The sequence below is a fragment of the Fistularia commersonii genome, chromosome 4, assembly GCF_037954325.1.
Source record: "Fistularia commersonii isolate RoL2024-O1a breed Wild chromosome 4, RoL_Fcom_v1.0, whole genome shotgun sequence".
Lineage (NCBI taxonomy): Eukaryota > Metazoa > Chordata > Actinopteri > Syngnathiformes > Fistulariidae > Fistularia > Fistularia commersonii.
The window spans coordinates 17,516,859-17,533,444 of record NC_141287.1 but is presented as its reverse complement, the minus strand read 5'-3'; the positions used below and the strand labels follow the sequence as shown (position 1 = coordinate 17,533,444).

At 38.0% G+C, this 16,586-nt stretch overlaps 1 protein-coding gene across 5 annotated transcripts in view; it reads right to left on the bottom strand.

Moving 5' to 3' along the window:
* The window catches only part of LOC147234953 (dedicator of cytokinesis protein 9-like), a 72,530-nt gene that overhangs the window by 6,362 nt on the left and 49,582 nt on the right, over positions 1-16,586 (bottom strand). For 4 of the 5 annotated variants that reach the window (XM_086145673.1, XM_086145672.1, XM_086145669.1 and 1 more), the window contains exons 16-47: positions 16,323-16,402; positions 16,038-16,225; positions 15,761-15,826; positions 15,564-15,656; positions 15,362-15,485; positions 15,119-15,237; positions 14,772-14,858; positions 14,551-14,640; positions 13,320-13,435; positions 12,087-12,156; positions 11,869-11,994; positions 11,696-11,767; positions 10,683-10,829; positions 10,506-10,589; positions 10,289-10,400; positions 9,184-9,362; positions 8,973-9,089; positions 8,559-8,670; positions 8,341-8,474; positions 6,353-6,467; positions 6,188-6,254; positions 5,903-5,950; positions 4,111-4,247; positions 2,720-2,835; positions 2,447-2,584; positions 2,176-2,358; positions 1,919-2,032; positions 1,593-1,808; positions 1,412-1,469; positions 1,217-1,323; positions 543-665; positions 317-430 (exon numbers count right to left, since the gene is read on the bottom strand). In XM_086145673.1, the coding sequence (XP_086001799.1) occupies positions 317-430; positions 543-665; positions 1,217-1,323; positions 1,412-1,469; positions 1,593-1,808; positions 1,919-2,032; positions 2,176-2,358; positions 2,447-2,584; positions 2,720-2,835; positions 4,111-4,247; positions 5,903-5,950; positions 6,188-6,254; positions 6,353-6,467; positions 8,341-8,474; positions 8,559-8,670; positions 8,973-9,089; positions 9,184-9,362; positions 10,289-10,400; positions 10,506-10,589; positions 10,683-10,829; positions 11,696-11,767; positions 11,869-11,994; positions 12,087-12,156; positions 13,320-13,435; positions 14,551-14,640; positions 14,772-14,858; positions 15,119-15,237; positions 15,362-15,485; positions 15,564-15,656; positions 15,761-15,826; positions 16,038-16,225; positions 16,323-16,402 (3,652 nt within the window). The remainder of the gene's footprint in view (positions 1-316; positions 431-542; positions 666-1,216; positions 1,324-1,411; positions 1,470-1,592; positions 1,809-1,918; positions 2,033-2,175; positions 2,359-2,446; positions 2,585-2,719; positions 2,836-4,110; positions 4,248-5,902; positions 5,951-6,187; positions 6,255-6,352; positions 6,468-8,340; positions 8,475-8,558; positions 8,671-8,972; positions 9,090-9,183; positions 9,363-10,288; positions 10,401-10,505; positions 10,590-10,682; positions 10,830-11,695; positions 11,768-11,868; positions 11,995-12,086; positions 12,157-13,319; positions 13,436-14,550; positions 14,641-14,771; positions 14,859-15,118; positions 15,238-15,361; positions 15,486-15,563; positions 15,657-15,760; positions 15,827-16,037; positions 16,226-16,322; positions 16,403-16,586) is intronic. The other variant, XM_086145671.1, reaches the window with a different exon arrangement.

The following is a 16,586-nucleotide window of genomic DNA, read 5'->3' as shown; positions in this document are numbered from 1 at the left end:
AATTATTAAAAAAAGAAAATGTTTAATCATCATTTTTTTTTCCAAATTCATTTTGTAATTGGATTTTTGGCTATGAATCATTGCCTTGTGACCCTTGGTTGGAAAAAACATGAAGACATTTTCCCAAGCCCCAGCAGCTACAACTAAATGAATTAGATAAGTACATTATAATCAATTTATCAGTGTTCCCAACTGTTTGGAAATAGATTTACATGTAGTGAGTGTAAAAGTACAGTGGATGGGAACATAAAAAATCCAATAATATGCATATATGTGTATTTGTGTTTTTGTGTTTATCATTGAATATTTGCCTCACCTGGCCAAAGAACGCCACTCTGAAGTAGGTGCCCAGTAACCTCTTGCCTGTGTGCATGACTTCTGTCACTTTGCTGTATGCCCGATGCAGAGTGTCATACAAATGAGCCAGTTTCTGTGCAAAGTCACAGAATCTCATTAGAATTTATACATATTGATGTCATCACATGTACCGGTAGTATAGATCGTAGGGGGGCATTTATTTGCTTAAAAAATTGGTCTCCTACCTCAAAGTCCCTGCGTTTCTCATAAATGGGGATTATGAGCTTATAGATGTCTGAGATGAGTTCATAGCGCTCGGCTTTCCACAGTCCATCGGCGCACTCTTCTAAAAGCTCCATAAGGACATCCTGAGAAGTGAAATGCAAATTCTGATGTTTACAGAAGTGTTCAATGAGCTCATTATGATCACATTAATAAACATGTTTAATAGGCATAAATAAGAAAAGAAAATCTTGCACACAAAACACAATGACCTTGGGAAAATGTATTTATTAAAAATTAAATATTTCTTTGAATTGTACCTTTTTATACTGGCAAAACAGTAAAGGGTTGTTTTTTACATTCAGTAACATAATCCTCATTGTATTTGACATAGAGGTTAATGACGACAACTAAATATTTTTTTCCGCTGTCTGTTTTCATGATCATACACGGAACAGCGTTTGTCAGTGTTAGTAGTATCAGTCTGTTACTTTCACAGTTCCAGCTCTTATTATGAGTAATGGGAGGGATAAAAAAGAGTGGCTCAAAATTCTGCAGCATCACTTAAGCAGATATTAATTCGGCCCTGACTAAAAATCTAAATAAATAACATATTTTAGCACAAACACATTTCTTATATATGAATCACATTGTTATGTATGTGTCTTTGCTGTTTTGGTAGAAAGCACAGAAGTACCTCATTGAAATGAACATCCTGCATGCCAACATCCTCCATCATTGCTGCTTCTTCATCAGTGTTTGGCGTCACGATTCGGAACGCAGAGCAGCCCTGTTTGAACATGCCTGAAAATATCGGGAGGATTTGTTCATAAGCAAAATAACTGAACCACCGGAATTCCTGCAACAAGCAAAGATATAATGTTCGAAGTACCTTTTCTTCGCAGATATTCAGCTACAAGTGCTGCAACGTGCACATAGCACATTGCTGCCTGTGAATGACAAATAATAACAAAGACAAAATCAGGAAAAAATAATGTAACAGACCCTGTTTTGTTATTGTACGACAATCACCGTGTAATAAAACATATGAATACGTATCAAATTACACAGACCTCCGACATATCGCCATTCTTCACATGAATTCGGGCCATGCTGTCTAGCCAGGTTTTTCGAAGCTCCGGCGTGCTGGCGTAAGACTTGGCCAGGCTGTACTGCAGGTCCACCAGCATTTCGGGATCTCGCTCGTGCTCTTTCATCTGAGCGGTGGCCATCAATACGGTTCGGATGCGTTTGGTGAGGTCTTTCACATCTGACGGGAAAGCTGTGTTCTGTTGAGATGAGAAATGACAGCTTTCACTTATTAATGGAGGCTGTGACGTGAATTTAAATCCAGTTATACATTATCAGGTATACCGTAAGCAAATTATAAATTTCTCACCTTGATTGTTCTGTCACTATTGGCACAATTGTTGATGATTGATAGGGACTGCTGGAAGCGAGTACTTCCAATACCAATGACATCAGCAATCAGCTGACTTACAGCAATCACCACCTAAAGAAAAGGAAAAAATGATTTATTCTTTAATATTTAACGTGGGAGTTTTATCGATATGAACATGATTTTATTTATTACTAGAATTAGAATCTTAAAAAAAATCTGGGGCAACGCGACCCATTGGTCAAAGACTATCTCACCTGTAAGTGCGTCCGCACAAATGACTTGCGTCCCGTGTAGTCGAAGTTGCTCTTCATGAGGAAATAGAGCAGATGGGCTGCATCACTTCGGATGGAGCTCAGTTTGGAGTTGCAACATTTCAAGATCTCATAGCAGAAAGCGGCACACATGTCGGCACGGCCTTCGTAAAACGTGCAAGGAAACTGCAGGATTAAAATGACAAAGGGGGTCGTCAGTTACAGTGACCAGACTGATAAAAAGTATAATACTGGCCATTGTCGTTCTTCGCACCTTGTAAATGAAAGTTCGCAGGGAGGTGAAAACCTGCTTGAGAGCCAATTCTGACTGATTGATCCGCAGAAAACAGAGATGAACTTCGAAAACTTTCTTCATGAGAGGACTGTGACCGTGATCTATGCACAGCTGTGTCTGTGCATGGAGACACAATCATTTTAGCAAATGGTAGAATCACATGTAAAAATCAGAACAATGAAATAGTGGCAGGATATGATGGGAATACAAATCGTGGAAGTAACATGGCAGATGTTCAATCACTTATATTACCTTGAACCCCATGATGAAGATACTGAGGGTGTCCAGGACAGTCAAGCACACTTCAGTGGCGATGTTGGCCTCGAGCAAGGATTGGTTTGATACGTCTGCGTCTGAGTGGCTGTAGGCTGAAAAAAGAATCCCAATTACATCATATCATATGATATCATACAATACCGTTTCATGCCATTATAAATCATAATAAGACCAGGGTGTTATATGTCAAAGCTCCAGTAGTAACAAGGTATGTCAGGCTAAAAACTGTGTCACTCTAAAGACAGATTCAATAAGCTATTGAAAAAAACGATGACATCCCGCTTGGTGAAATACTGGAGACTGAATGAACGAATAATTGCAGCGTTCAGCATTACGTACTTCTGCTGTGCGAGACATCTTGAGCAAGACTTTGGTTAAGTGTTAAACAAATAAGGCACTTAGTAAAAAAGGGGAAGTACAGTACAGGAGGTATATACGGCAAGTTTTCCCCAGGGGAGGGTGGAATGTCGTAATTACCGATGAAAAGAATGTCCTCAGAATAACCGCGTTTATTATTACTCTGAGGTCCGGGATTGTGACCCCTTAGTGGGAAAGTTGGAAACAAAATAAAACAAATAAATTTATGTACATTTTTTTTTCTGATGTATCTAACATTAAGGAGTTTGGAGAAGACCGATTAATCGGCGATTAATCTCAATTAATCGGTGGTTTCAGTCTATGAGTATAGTTTCAATCCTTGGGCCCAAAATTCAGACGCTTATGTTCTGCCTTCCAGAGGTTCATTCAATGTAGTTTCAGGTAATAGCCATTACAAACAAATAAAACAATAATCATTCAGTCCAAAAACAATGGATGAAAAAGCCAAGATTTAGAACATCAAAATGACCATATGATCTCACTATGCTGCGTGATGTTGCATATTGTGAAGCCAAATTTGTTTTAGCCTGTTCGGTTCGCCTCAATGTCTTACGTAATTGTTTTCCATGACAGAATGAAACAAAAATTGATTGCAAGCAAGTAGGAAAAGCTTGAAGCTAATGTTCAAGAGTCAATAACTGTCTACAAACTGCCTGCTGACCTGATACATTCTTACCATGGTCTACAGATATTCCAAGAATACTTGAAATTTTTCTCACACTGAAAACACAAGAAAACTATATTCAATGACACATGTTCACAGCAATAGCACAATGATCAAACTGTTTCACAACAACACGAGAACATCTGGTAAGTCAAAATACTCCATTGATGTTCTCTTTGTGCTTGTCAGCAGGCTGGGTTCAAACAGAGTGTGATGCCGATGATGATGATGATGAAAAGCATGAGGACTCGGACTACGGCGGGGGTGAGTAGGGGCGCCCTCTGATGGAGAATGTTCCATGAAATGTACAGGATGTAGCACTTACTGTGGTTAAAAGTGTATGAGTTATCCAGGCTGCTGAGCTGCTGTAAGCGGGCATGCATCATTCCCGCCCTGTTACGGGACACAGGCAGAGTCTGAGACTTCCGCTCATGTGCTACCGGTCCTGCCCCATCCTGGTTCCTGATGAGGAAACAGGACAATGTTAGACGAGAAGCCGATGACCAGCAGAGCTAGAGTTAGTAAAGCATGATAGGATGGCCGATAATCCATTTTTACCTATTTGCTTACAGTCTTAAACATGACAATTTATTCGAAGCAAATTTGAACATAGTCTTGCTTGCAGGTTGAATGGAGTATAATCGAATTAAAAAGTATGCAATTGGGAAATGTCTCATTTTGTGCAAATCTTATTTTGGCACCTGCGGTATGAGGTGGTGGTTGATTGAAAAAAAGTAGACTTCATCATTTGCATGCCGGTTAAAGAGACAAGAATCACAGAGAAGCAGCGTGAAGCAGGTGAAGCCATGCACGAGGAAAAAACCAGAGGCAATTATTGTTGTCGCGGCACCGCAAGTTATACAGAGCGAGACACTGTCATGCATTAGTTCTAACTTTAGTCTTACCCAGGCAGGAGAGGGCAGGGGCCACGTTTTGTTTCATTATGTTAAACTTGCCAGCATTTTAGTGAATAGAGATAAAAACAGTGTGGGATGTTAAAAGAGGGTGAACACCAAGCCTTCTGGCAGTCAAGGCCCTACATAGTGGAGCAATTAACGGATAGATTTGAATACATCCAATATTTATAAATCTGCTGAACAAACAGCCACATTCTTCAGCAGTCCCTAGTAGTCATTATTTTTTTACACTGGAGCGTCTGAAATGTTTTGTGGAATCAGAAGCTTGACATTCAACAGACAAATGTACAACAAAGAAGACATCGTTTCACATCATAAAAATTGTTCCCAGCTGGAGAAAAAAAATTGAATCCATCACTGAAACTAATGGCAGTGTATACGCAAAAAAAAAAAAAAAAAATCTGTTTGAATCCCTGTTGTATTAGAATAAAATCACAGGCAATTTTGAAGAAATGGTTTCTGAGAAATCTATACTCGCTATATAGATATATGATACGTTAATGATGAATATTTTTTTTGTCTCATTTTTTTCTGGATGGGCATTTTAAATCCCAAGTGAAAATTAGAATACCTTAATGAACGGTTGAAAATAATTTTTATTTCATTTATGAAAAATACAAATGCTAAAAGGATGCCATACGTGATAACATAGTAAGCCCTACCCTTTCTTTAATATTAAATAAAAATCTTCCTTTTGCTTTATTGAAAATAGCCCAACATCAGCAATCAAATAGTGTAAAACTTTAATACCTATATGTAGATTAATTAAATAAATAAATAAAAAAATTTTTTTAAATATAAATAAATAAATAAATACATTATATATATATATATATATATATATATATATATATATATATATATATATATATATATATATGTATGTTTTTTTTTAATTAGATTTGTGGTGAGCAGCCTCTCTCTGGCCAGGTCTCACCTTGGAGAGGGACGCTAATCAAGTTAAATTATCATTATCTTTATTATCATTTCACACATTCTTGTACTTCAAACGATGACTAACCATTTTCTTTGTGCTTCAACTGTTTATGAACCATTTACTCAAAATATTGTAAACCTCATTTGAACTTAAATACTTCTTTACAAACACTCGTAATATCATTAACATTAAAAATAGCATATAAAATCACCCAATTTCAAGTACAGATCTCGTCAATATTGATGGACTGATTGCAACATTACCTGGCGATGTATCTCTTTCCCATGTATCTGAACTGATACAGGCACACTCTGTGGAAATAAATTGATTAAAAATAAAATACAATTTCTTTCATCATGTTTTTTTCCATTAACTGCACTGCCATCAGTACCTTGGCTCCGAAGGGCAAAATTACCTCAATAAATACAATGTTAATATTCAGTCAGGATAACCGCAAACATAGTGCATTTTTGATGATGCTATGGTTGTGTGTTCTAAAATGTAATTATTAGATATATCCCATTCTCATTAACAGTGTGAATATTTACTCGACAAGTGTGAAGAAGTCCATCAGGTCAGCAGAGGAGGCCTTGTTCCAGTATGTGAACAAAGCATCTGGAAGAGACGAATGGAAAATTTTGTTTTGGTGTGTTGCAACTATGCAATACATACAGAAATGACAGCTGGGAGAGGGAGACACATTGAGATCTTACCCTCAGACATGCTTTTGAGCAGGTGTAAAAAGCACATAAGAAAGCTCTTGATCTCAGCCTGGTCCAGTTTGTCACATCGCAGCAGAGCGCTGCCCAAGGTGGAAGCATGTGGATTCTGAATGACAAGATTAAATGGACACCACTGAAAAATATGAACTCTAGTTACTATCAAAAATGTATTTTTTTTTGTCATATGCAAGTTGTATTTCTTGCGTCATTAAGTTTTTTTTATTTTTTTCTATGGCATTATAAGGTAAAACTAAAGTGGTTGGAGGGTCACTGACGACTAGTCATGTTTGGGACTTTGAAGAATTAAAAATACACAAATTCAATGCAAACATTTCACTATTTCATTTTGTATGTTTTGCATTATTCCATTCTTTTTTTTAAAATCCTTTTATAAAGCATTAATTCATTATTCTGCCTATCCTACAATCGAGGTCAGTGGGGCCGGAGCCAATCCCAGCCGTCATTGGGCAAGAGGCAACCAATCGATCACAGTGCCAAACATAGAGACGTACAACTATTCGCCCTTTATTATCATTATTCACTTCCCGCGTTCACACGTCATACAGAGACCATTCACCCTCTCATTCACACATCTGGGCAGTTTAGGGTCTCCGAGGAACCTACTGCATATTTTTGGATTGTGGGAGGAAACTGGAAAACCCATAAGAAACCCCAACGCAGATACACAGAAAGGGTTACAATTCATCTAAATGCACTGGAACAACTGATAGAATTGATCACATTTAGGTGATATCACATTAAGTTACCATAATTTTAATTTGTTGCATGGTCTTTATCAAGAAAAATAAACAATAAAATGCTGCAAAAGAGTTCTCATTTCTCTGAGCTGAAACAGAAACAGCACAGAATCAAATCAGTGCACAGAATAGCATTGTGAGGGGTTGGCGATACACCAAATGTTTTGGTTTGCCAAGATGGATGAGTTCATGGAAAGATTAGGCTTCTTGAGGAGCAAAATGAAAAACAAAGGGCTTTTAGTCTACAGTTGTATTTTCCGTAAAGGTGAATTGTGCTTTTAACGCTCTTTACCATCAATTAATTTCTTTAAAAAAAGAAAATCTTTCCCAGACAAGATTCATGTCATGTCTATATTTAGAGAATTAAATGACATATTCTAGCAATAAAAACTAATATATGACACACTTCAGGGATACCTGGAACAGCAGATTCCTGGAAGGATTTGTTGTCTACGCTCTTCTATCCAACCAGACAATTTCATTTTATTTTGTACGACTGGAGTGCAAATAAAACTTGGTACAGTAGATATGAAGCTACCAAAGAACTTTCCCTGTTCAAGCTTTTCTATGCTGAAATAAACTGTTGAAATTTCACCAGACCACATGCACATTAAACAGCGTAGTAGGGCCACGGACGGTTAATTAAAGAACTCAATGTGAAATAACTTGGAAGGAATTTACTCAAATGAAAATCCAAAAAAATCCATCTGACAAAATATTGTGTTTTTCAAGGAACTGGATAATAAAAACGTTTTTTTTCCGACACTCAATGCCTGGTTCATTTTACCTGAACGCCCTGATGTGTTATTGCACAAACAGGTCTGACAATAATTGGGCAACACAAGAGCTGTGAGCCTGAAACACACACACACACACACACACACACACGCACGCACACACACACTTTCACACTCCCAGACTGGACATTCAGAGGGAGGATGTGCTTGCTGTGAAAAGCCAGGCCGCGGGATCACTGGCTTTTGAGGTGAAGAGAACAGCAATAAACCCATTGAGAAATGGTTGGTGCTGACAGGCATCACAGTATGAAGAAGTTAATAGCATATTATGCTATCTTGCACTCCACTCCAGTAAGATGCTTTTTTATTTTCCCCACAGGAGGGCATTTGGATGGATGGATGGATGGATGAGGGCATTACTGATCCAGGATGATTCAGGTAAACACACATCACAAATACCCTTAATATGATTTGGAAAAATTACCTTGTCTAAAGAGTTTCCCTTTTCAATATTCCTTTCGGGCAGACTGTTTCCAGAGTCAGTGCTAATGAGAGAGCCACGGGAGTCTGCATGGCGCACTAAGTTAATATTGGGGGTGGATGACGTGTGAGGTGAGGCTGGAAGTAATTAGAGAAGACAGTTCAGATAAAATATTACAATGTCGCCTAATTTGATTTTCCGCTCACATTCTTCTATCTCACCAGTGCCAGAGATGACTCCGAAAACATCTTTGTGCAAGCTTGTATCCAAAAAGGTGCTGGACCTTGGCGGAGTCATCAAGGCATTGGAGAGGAGTACATCTTCTCTTGCATTCTGAAGGGAAACAAGAATATTTTAGCTACATTTATAACAGATGGGACTTTGTGAACATTTGGCACAGTCAATACATTTGTTTACCAAAATTTGACTGTAATAAATTAAGGTCAATTATGCACAACTGACAAATGAAAAGTGTCTTCTGGATTTATTTTCACCTCCATGATCTTCATTTTGAATATCTTTTTTTCCAAATGAGCAGCTCAGACTGTGTTGCTTTGCTATTATTTCAAAATTAGTGCGATGATTCTTTGTATTTGTTGAAAAAAAAAAAAGTGGCCACTAGATGGGACCCTTACATTGTTGGAGTGGTTGACGGTGAATGGAGAGACTTCCTTCACGTTTAACCTGTTGACGTTCTCCTGGAGCAGACCAAACAGGGGCAAGTACAGGGTGGCCATCCTGGCCTGCTGGCTCTGGAACACAAGTGAGTTGTTCCAAATGACATATTTCAAATACTAAAGGGGGTCAAGAATAATAAAGCGCCGAGTTTGAAAGAGCATTGCTTACTTTTAAGGCGTAGCGGTCATCGAATGTGTGCTTTATCATCAGATTCTTCAGCACCTGAATGGCGATCTGTCTAATCTCCCTGAACTCCTGCAGGGCTGCACTGACCTCCCGGAGGAGGAGGCCAACCAGGAAGTGGTTCTTACAGAAGTCGTCTGTCAGTGAGTAATCCAGCTGGAGGTCTGAAGGGAGCAAGAGGTCAAAAGAGATTAGCACTGATAGAATAAAATAAATCAGTGAAGCGTGTTAAACCCCAATTACTACAAGTCAGGAGACGGGATCTACAGATAGGTTTGGACATATTTGAAAGAGTCATCTTTTCTGACTGAGCATCTTTTCTTCAACATCAGTCCACACCGTGGATTAAACCTTTGCCATTAAATAGATGCAGTTGATGAGGTTTGGCTTCCAACACCTTTTAGTGTCATTAAATAAAGGAAATCTGATATTGAAATGCCTACATACATCATTTAAATTAGAGCACTGAGGCTGGATGATATTAAAACTATGACATTTCTGACATTTGGAAGCATACTTTTTAATATAAACATAGCTGGTGATTTTCTTCGATACTATTTCACTGAATTCATGCTGACTTTAAGTTATATTTCTATCTTATGTCAAGTAACTTATGCATATTTTGGCCCCGAAATGATATTCCCAGTGATGACAAGATATATATATATATTTGAAAGCCAGTATGTTCACTGAGGGAATTATTATTTTAACCAATAGATGGTGTTTGAGCTTAGCAGTAGAACAGGACCATTCCTGCATCTACAACATTTGATGATCAAATTACTTCTTTCTGGAATTATTATAATTTGACCAAAGTGCCTCGCAAACCTGATCAGTTACACATCCATAGATCCAGATGGAGCCTTTTCGTGTACCTAGTGGAGTACCCGAAGACTCCACTGTATCATACTGAGGAGATGTAAAAGCCGAATGACAGAAAAAGAGGAACACAAGACGGAAAAAAAATACATTTTATCATTTTGATATACTGTATTGTATAATTATATAATACTGATCATAATCATTTATAATTATCTGTTGAATCATTCACTTCCTACCATTTGATATTTGACTAAATTGAGTGCCTCACCTTGAAACCTCAGTATCCTTCCCTTTCCAAACATCATGGGCAGATTTAATGGGACGTAGTGCTCGTGGTTGCACACAACACGCAGGAACTCAAACTTGAACTCAAACAGTGTCTGTGTTGAAACAAGACAAAATGAAACAAACAAGAAAATCCCATTAAAACACAATGTCTGCAAAGGCAAACAGACTTTATATTCAATGTTTTCCGCCAGGCTCACCTTCGGATCTCCCGGCATGAAACACATGATGTAATTATTGATCTGCTTGAATATGAAACCTCTGTCCATCAGGTTGAAACAGCGCTGTATATGATTTGAGGAGAGGTCATTTTGTTATTTTTATAATTCCTTATGATAACAACTATAGTTGTCAAGTTGAACCACTGGCATCCTGACCTTAATGAAGACCGCCAGGCTGTGATTGGCGTTCCTCGCTGCATCCAGGTTGTCTTTGTATTTCTGAGTGATATGCGGCATCATCATGTTGACAAGAGTCTCCACGGTGTGCTGAAAGGATGCTGAGAAACGCTGATTCCTAGAAAGCTGGAGGACATAAGAAGAATAAGAATAAGAACAACTTTATTCATCCCGGAGGAAATTGTTGTGCCAGAGTTTCAAGTAAAACATAACAATAATAAATAATAGTAGAAAATTGTATAAACAGTATAAAAAAAAGGGGGGGAGAATAAGAAGTACAGATAAAACTATAAAGTGTCCAAGTAACAAGTCAAGGCTCTAAAGTGTCTTAAGGTCTTAAGTACCAGGTGAGAGATAAGGAGAGCACAAGAGTATGAAAAAAATATTGCACATGCAGCTGTTATGAAGTGAAATATTGCACAGTTATGAATATATATACAGATAAATTATTACGTTTTACAGTAAGTGGGTGAGATTTTTCTTTCTTTTTTTTTTTTTTTAAGGTTTAAGATTTAAGAGAAACGCTGATTCCTAGACAGCTGGAGGACATGACCAGAGGGTTAATACCAGCGCAACGTAATGATCAAGGTTCACAGCATGAATTAAAAAAAAAAAACGTCAGAGAAAAATATTTGAAAAAGAAAACGTTTTATTCTAACATGTTCTACTTCCAGCTGGAATTAACGGTTCGGGAGCTAAATGGCAGAGACAGGGTGGGGAGGTTGTGAAAAATCATATGCTTTTTGTGTTTTCATTGGATTTGTTAGTGTGGTTTGAATCCGGTGCTTCAAAAAAAAAAAAAAAGACTCCAGAATATTCCAGGGATAGTGCACAGGGAAGTGATGGATTATGGGGTTAGAACAAAATTAGCCAATTAAAGTGCAAATAAACAGAAGTGCAGGGACGGACTGCGGCTGTCCTCAAGACTAGGCATGTAAAGAACCACGGTGAAGCCGTTACACAGCTGAAACAAACCTCTGAGGCAAACATACCTTCACTTTACAGCTCTCAATCAAGTACTGAGCCATGGATTTGACTAAAGCTTCAAAGAAATACCAGGAGTACTGCAGGACAGACGAACATCGGTCAGCGGACATGATACAAGAACAAAAAGTATGGTCGTAAAGTAACGTAAAGTATTGCTCGTAAAGTACACATTAGTTACCTTGAGCAGCTTGTTACTTGTGAGGAAGTCAGTGGATGGCTTCAGGATTGCGGTCATAGCTTTAGCCAGCTCCTCGTGCACCGTTCTGGAGGTGGACGATGAGTACGACTCAGTCTTGAAAACAAACTGTTACACAAATGATAATGAAAATAGTGTCATGCCTGTCCTTTGGTGAAATCACAAAGCATAAACAGGGCGTCGTGATGAGATTTTTTTACCTTCACATATGACCTCAGGTAGTGTTCCAACCCTTCTTCGTGGCACTGGGCAACGATGTGGATCATGACCCTAATGGACAATGGATAAATAAAAATATGTATGAGGATCCGAACGGAGTGCTGGGCATGCCATTGCTGCACAGTCGGAATTAAAACCAGGAATCTTCTGGCTGTGAGGCTTCAGACCCGGCCACTGCACCGCCGTACTGAGCAATTTTAATCTTAAGCTTATACACATCTGTCTGCCTCTTTTACGAAAACTTACACAGAGCTCACATACATGATATGAACAGTGAAAGTGTAACTAAAATTGATTGAAAAAGTTTGGTATCTATATCAGTTCATGCTGTATGAATTCTTAAAAAAATCCTTTTGATTGTATGTGTATATCAGGCTATTTGTAAATTAATTATAAATATATATATATACACACACACACACACTCACACGTATATATATATATATATATACACACACACACACACACACACACACACAATTTGAAAAATGTTAACATCTATGTCAGAACATGTTATATGAATTCTTAGAAAATTTCTTATAAATTCTATGTGTATATCAACTTTTTGGGAAATTAAAAATCCTATCTAGATACAATTTTATTATATATTATAAATAAATATACATAAAATCATAAACACACATGAGCTTTATTTGCATTGGCAGACTTGAATTAACTGAAAATACTGTTTCCCCTGTTTCCCGAGGGCCAGTAAACTGTATTATTATGCTTTGAACATAATTGCCTTGTGTATATGGGTACTCATGCAAAATATTGGAAAACAAAGATTTGTTTGATCTGATGATGCAAAACCATCACAAAATACAATCCTAACCGCAGTAGCAATCAGAAACAGGGACAAACAATGTTTGCGGTGACAGCTCATAGACCTCAGCTGTAATCATCTGTAGGCATCTGTCTGCAAAATACCAGGATAAAAATCAGCCCCTCTGCTTCAGTGTTTAAACCTCTATGACTCAGTGGAGGAGCACAGTGGAAGGGGTAATTGTACCTTTTAAATTAGACCAAATTTTTGGGGTTAATTTTATGGTAGAGGATGACAGGTTACAACAGAGGTAATTTTCAAAACAAATATGTTGTCAGCCTTCTGCATTCTTTCTGTTCCTGCATCATGCACACTGTATAAACGCTGACTGTTTGAAATATGCAGCTTTCCTGGTGATAAATGAAAGGAGGTTTAGAGGAGTGCTTGCCTTGTGACGTTGACCGCTACGTCTTCCTGCGCGGCACTGGTCAGCACCCTAAACAGCTGATTCAAGATGGTGGGTAGGAACTTGATCATCACATGGCTCTCCATGGCATGAAGGCTCTGACACAACAACATAGTGCACAATTAAAACAATAATAATAAAAGAAAAAACAACCCTTCCCTCATCATTTCCAAAATTGAGAAATTTATTTAAGAGACCATGTGTATGACTTGCAATACTTCAATTTTTGGAATTTGGCAGAGGATGGCCTTTAGTGCACTAATGTCTGCAGGAAATTAACTCAGAATTGCCAAGTCATTTGGCCAGGAGCTATATGGGCATTGCAGTATTTATTGTGGATGAGAACAAACTGTTGCTCTCCAGTGTCCATCAGGGGAGTAATGAAATTCGATCCTCATGGATCACGAAACAAGTTGATGTTGGAATATGTAATATGTGAACTCATGTAGAAGAACACAACCAATAAAAATTTATGTCCTCACAGGATTGCCTTTCGAAAGAAAAACATATTGATTGGTATCGAACGACTCATTCCCTGGTCTGAAAAATAAGTTATTCACCTGATGAATGAATAAGCCCAGAGCCAGGACTTAGTAAAATCATAACTTGCATACATTGCAATTTGTGCTTCAGAAAAAAAAAAAAAAAAGAATTATGATAAATAGAACCCAGAATTAGAAATTTGACCTCTGTAGATAATTAGAAATATAATTTAAAAATTCAAAGATAGCAAATACCTCACATGAATCCTCTCAAAAGTGTGTCCAATAATACAGGATTTTTCGTGTTTTTTTCATTAGGTACTTAATAACTTTAGAGGTTTGTTTGTTGACCAATAGAGTCATGGCCTTTTGTTATAATGATCATGGCAGATGAAGAAAAAGGCATTTTAAAACATTAATAGGGTTCCCTGCCTTGAGAAAAGTCACAAAGTAGCCGATTAAATCACATTCATCGGTCAAGTGTGTTTAAACATTGACTTTGAACAAGACTTTCCCCCATGGATATTAATGTAAATTAAAAACATGTCTAGGCACGTAATTACCATGTGCAAGCCAATGCCTGGATAAAGATGATTTTTAAAATAATATGAATTATCCTCATCTGTTGCACAGTGATAGACATGTCAATTTTATTTTTTCTTAAAAATCAATATAATCAAATTCAAATAATATATGCTTTAAAATAAGCTTTGTTTAATTAAGGTACTTACTTTCAGATATTTAACCAATTCTCCCCCTGATACCGGAGCTGTGGACTCTGTGCTTTGACAGTGGTGAAAGAAATTGTGCAAATGTTGATCCTGAAACAAAAAGCGGATTTTAATTTGTGAGGTTGAATTTTAAGGCCACCGCATCCTAAATTCAGATGTAGATTTTGAAAAACATGTATCACAAACGGTCGTTTCATTATTTTGAATGAACACTAACTAACCTGAGTGTATATCGTAGAAACGAGGTGCGTGGACACCTTGAATAAAGGTTTACCTCCGTCCACCCATCTGACGTCAGGGACTGAATGCTGGAAAAATAAAGGAAAATTTATCGACCGATCCCGAATCTAACATAGTTGTTTGTTTGTTTAGAAGTTTATTAGGACAGTGTACAATTACATTAAGCACAGAGGCAGAGATGTTTGTACCAGATTGTAGCTCATAACTAATTTCCATCTGTAGTCCTGGACAATACAAATATAAAACTGTACAAAATAGACATTATATATAAAATATACAGTTAGGCAATGTTGTGTTTTCATGCAGCTTGACTCAGGAGGAACTCCACCTTGCTTCCCCCCTCCTGACAGCTCAGGTATCCAGCAGGGAGGCCGGCAGCGACAGGGATGCTGATGTCATTCATGATCACCCGACCATCTTTCAGCAAGGGGAGCCAGGCGTAACCCACTGCAAGCAAAGCCAGAATACTGTTTGTCAAAACTCACGCCGCTTCTGATCGGTGAAACTTGGATCAACAGATATCACGAGAGCTTTCAGGAAGTAAGAGGGGGAACATTTTTCGCGTTGTTACCTTGCGTCTCGACCTGGTCCCTCTTCTTAGTACTGGCTTTGCTATTGTTGTCACAGCTGACGTGATAGAAAGTGAAGAGAAGATGGTGCTTCTCATGGAGCTGGGTTGGAAGCTCAATCTTAAACTGAATGGAAATGCAAAAATTAAATGGATTCATATATCTATCTACATCAGCAAGGCTTGCATGAAATTCAGGTTTTACCTCATCATAGAATTCAGGGTTATGCTGGTGATGTAGGACTGCGGCGAAGGCATTTTTAGTGAACACGTGTCCTCCAGGTCGCCCATAGAAGCACTGCGTAGGCAAAACAGGGAGTCGTTAGTTCTGCTAACAGGTTAAGGATTATAAAGATTATGAAGTTTGTGATTTTCCCATTTTTTTTGTTTTTTTTTCCTCACCTTTAGCGAAACAGCGTCTTCTTCATCTGAGTCCTTAAACTCAATGCAGACAGCTATGTTTCTAGCCTGTGGACATATGTAAAAAGAAAATTGGCCAAGTTAGTCACACCCTGAGAGAGAAGTGCTGAAAATTGAGAAAAATTGAGAAAAAAAAAAGTGGCATAATTTGCTTTCATCACATAGCGAGGGACTTTACGTCATCTAAATCTAACACAGCAATCATCGTTCATTTTCCTCTGTCACCAAGTAAACAAACCGGGATAAAATTCCGTCATACCTTTGCAAAAGATTTCTGGCTGTCATACTTCAAGTGCTTGGGGTAGACATAGAGGTGATTGTTGTAGATTGTGAAAGGCTGAGAACATTTGGCTATGCAGGGCACAAACTCCTCCACTTCATAGAAGATGTTGGTCTTCTCGCTCACATCAAAATGCTTCACAGGAATGTAGGATGAGGTAACGCAATCTATATACAGAATGGGAAGGGAGGGAGATTGATTAAACTCGCTGCAAGAAAAGAAACAGATTTTTCATTCTAGATGGAGTGACTTTAGGGGGCTCACTTGTCAGGTCGGGGGCGACGTTGTCGATGGTGACATCAAGGTTTCCGAGGATTACCGGCAACTTGGCCATCTTCTCTGGTCTGGGGGTATTAAAAGAAACTCCAGCTTATCTTTTGGTTCACCAAAACCAGACGGGCTGCTTAAAATGATGAAATTATTGGTATGAAATCTTATTTATGGAACATAATCAACATTTACTTTTAATTTGAAACCAGTGTTTTCTAAACCAAAACCTGCGGCTGCATATTTTTCATAGCCGTGGTT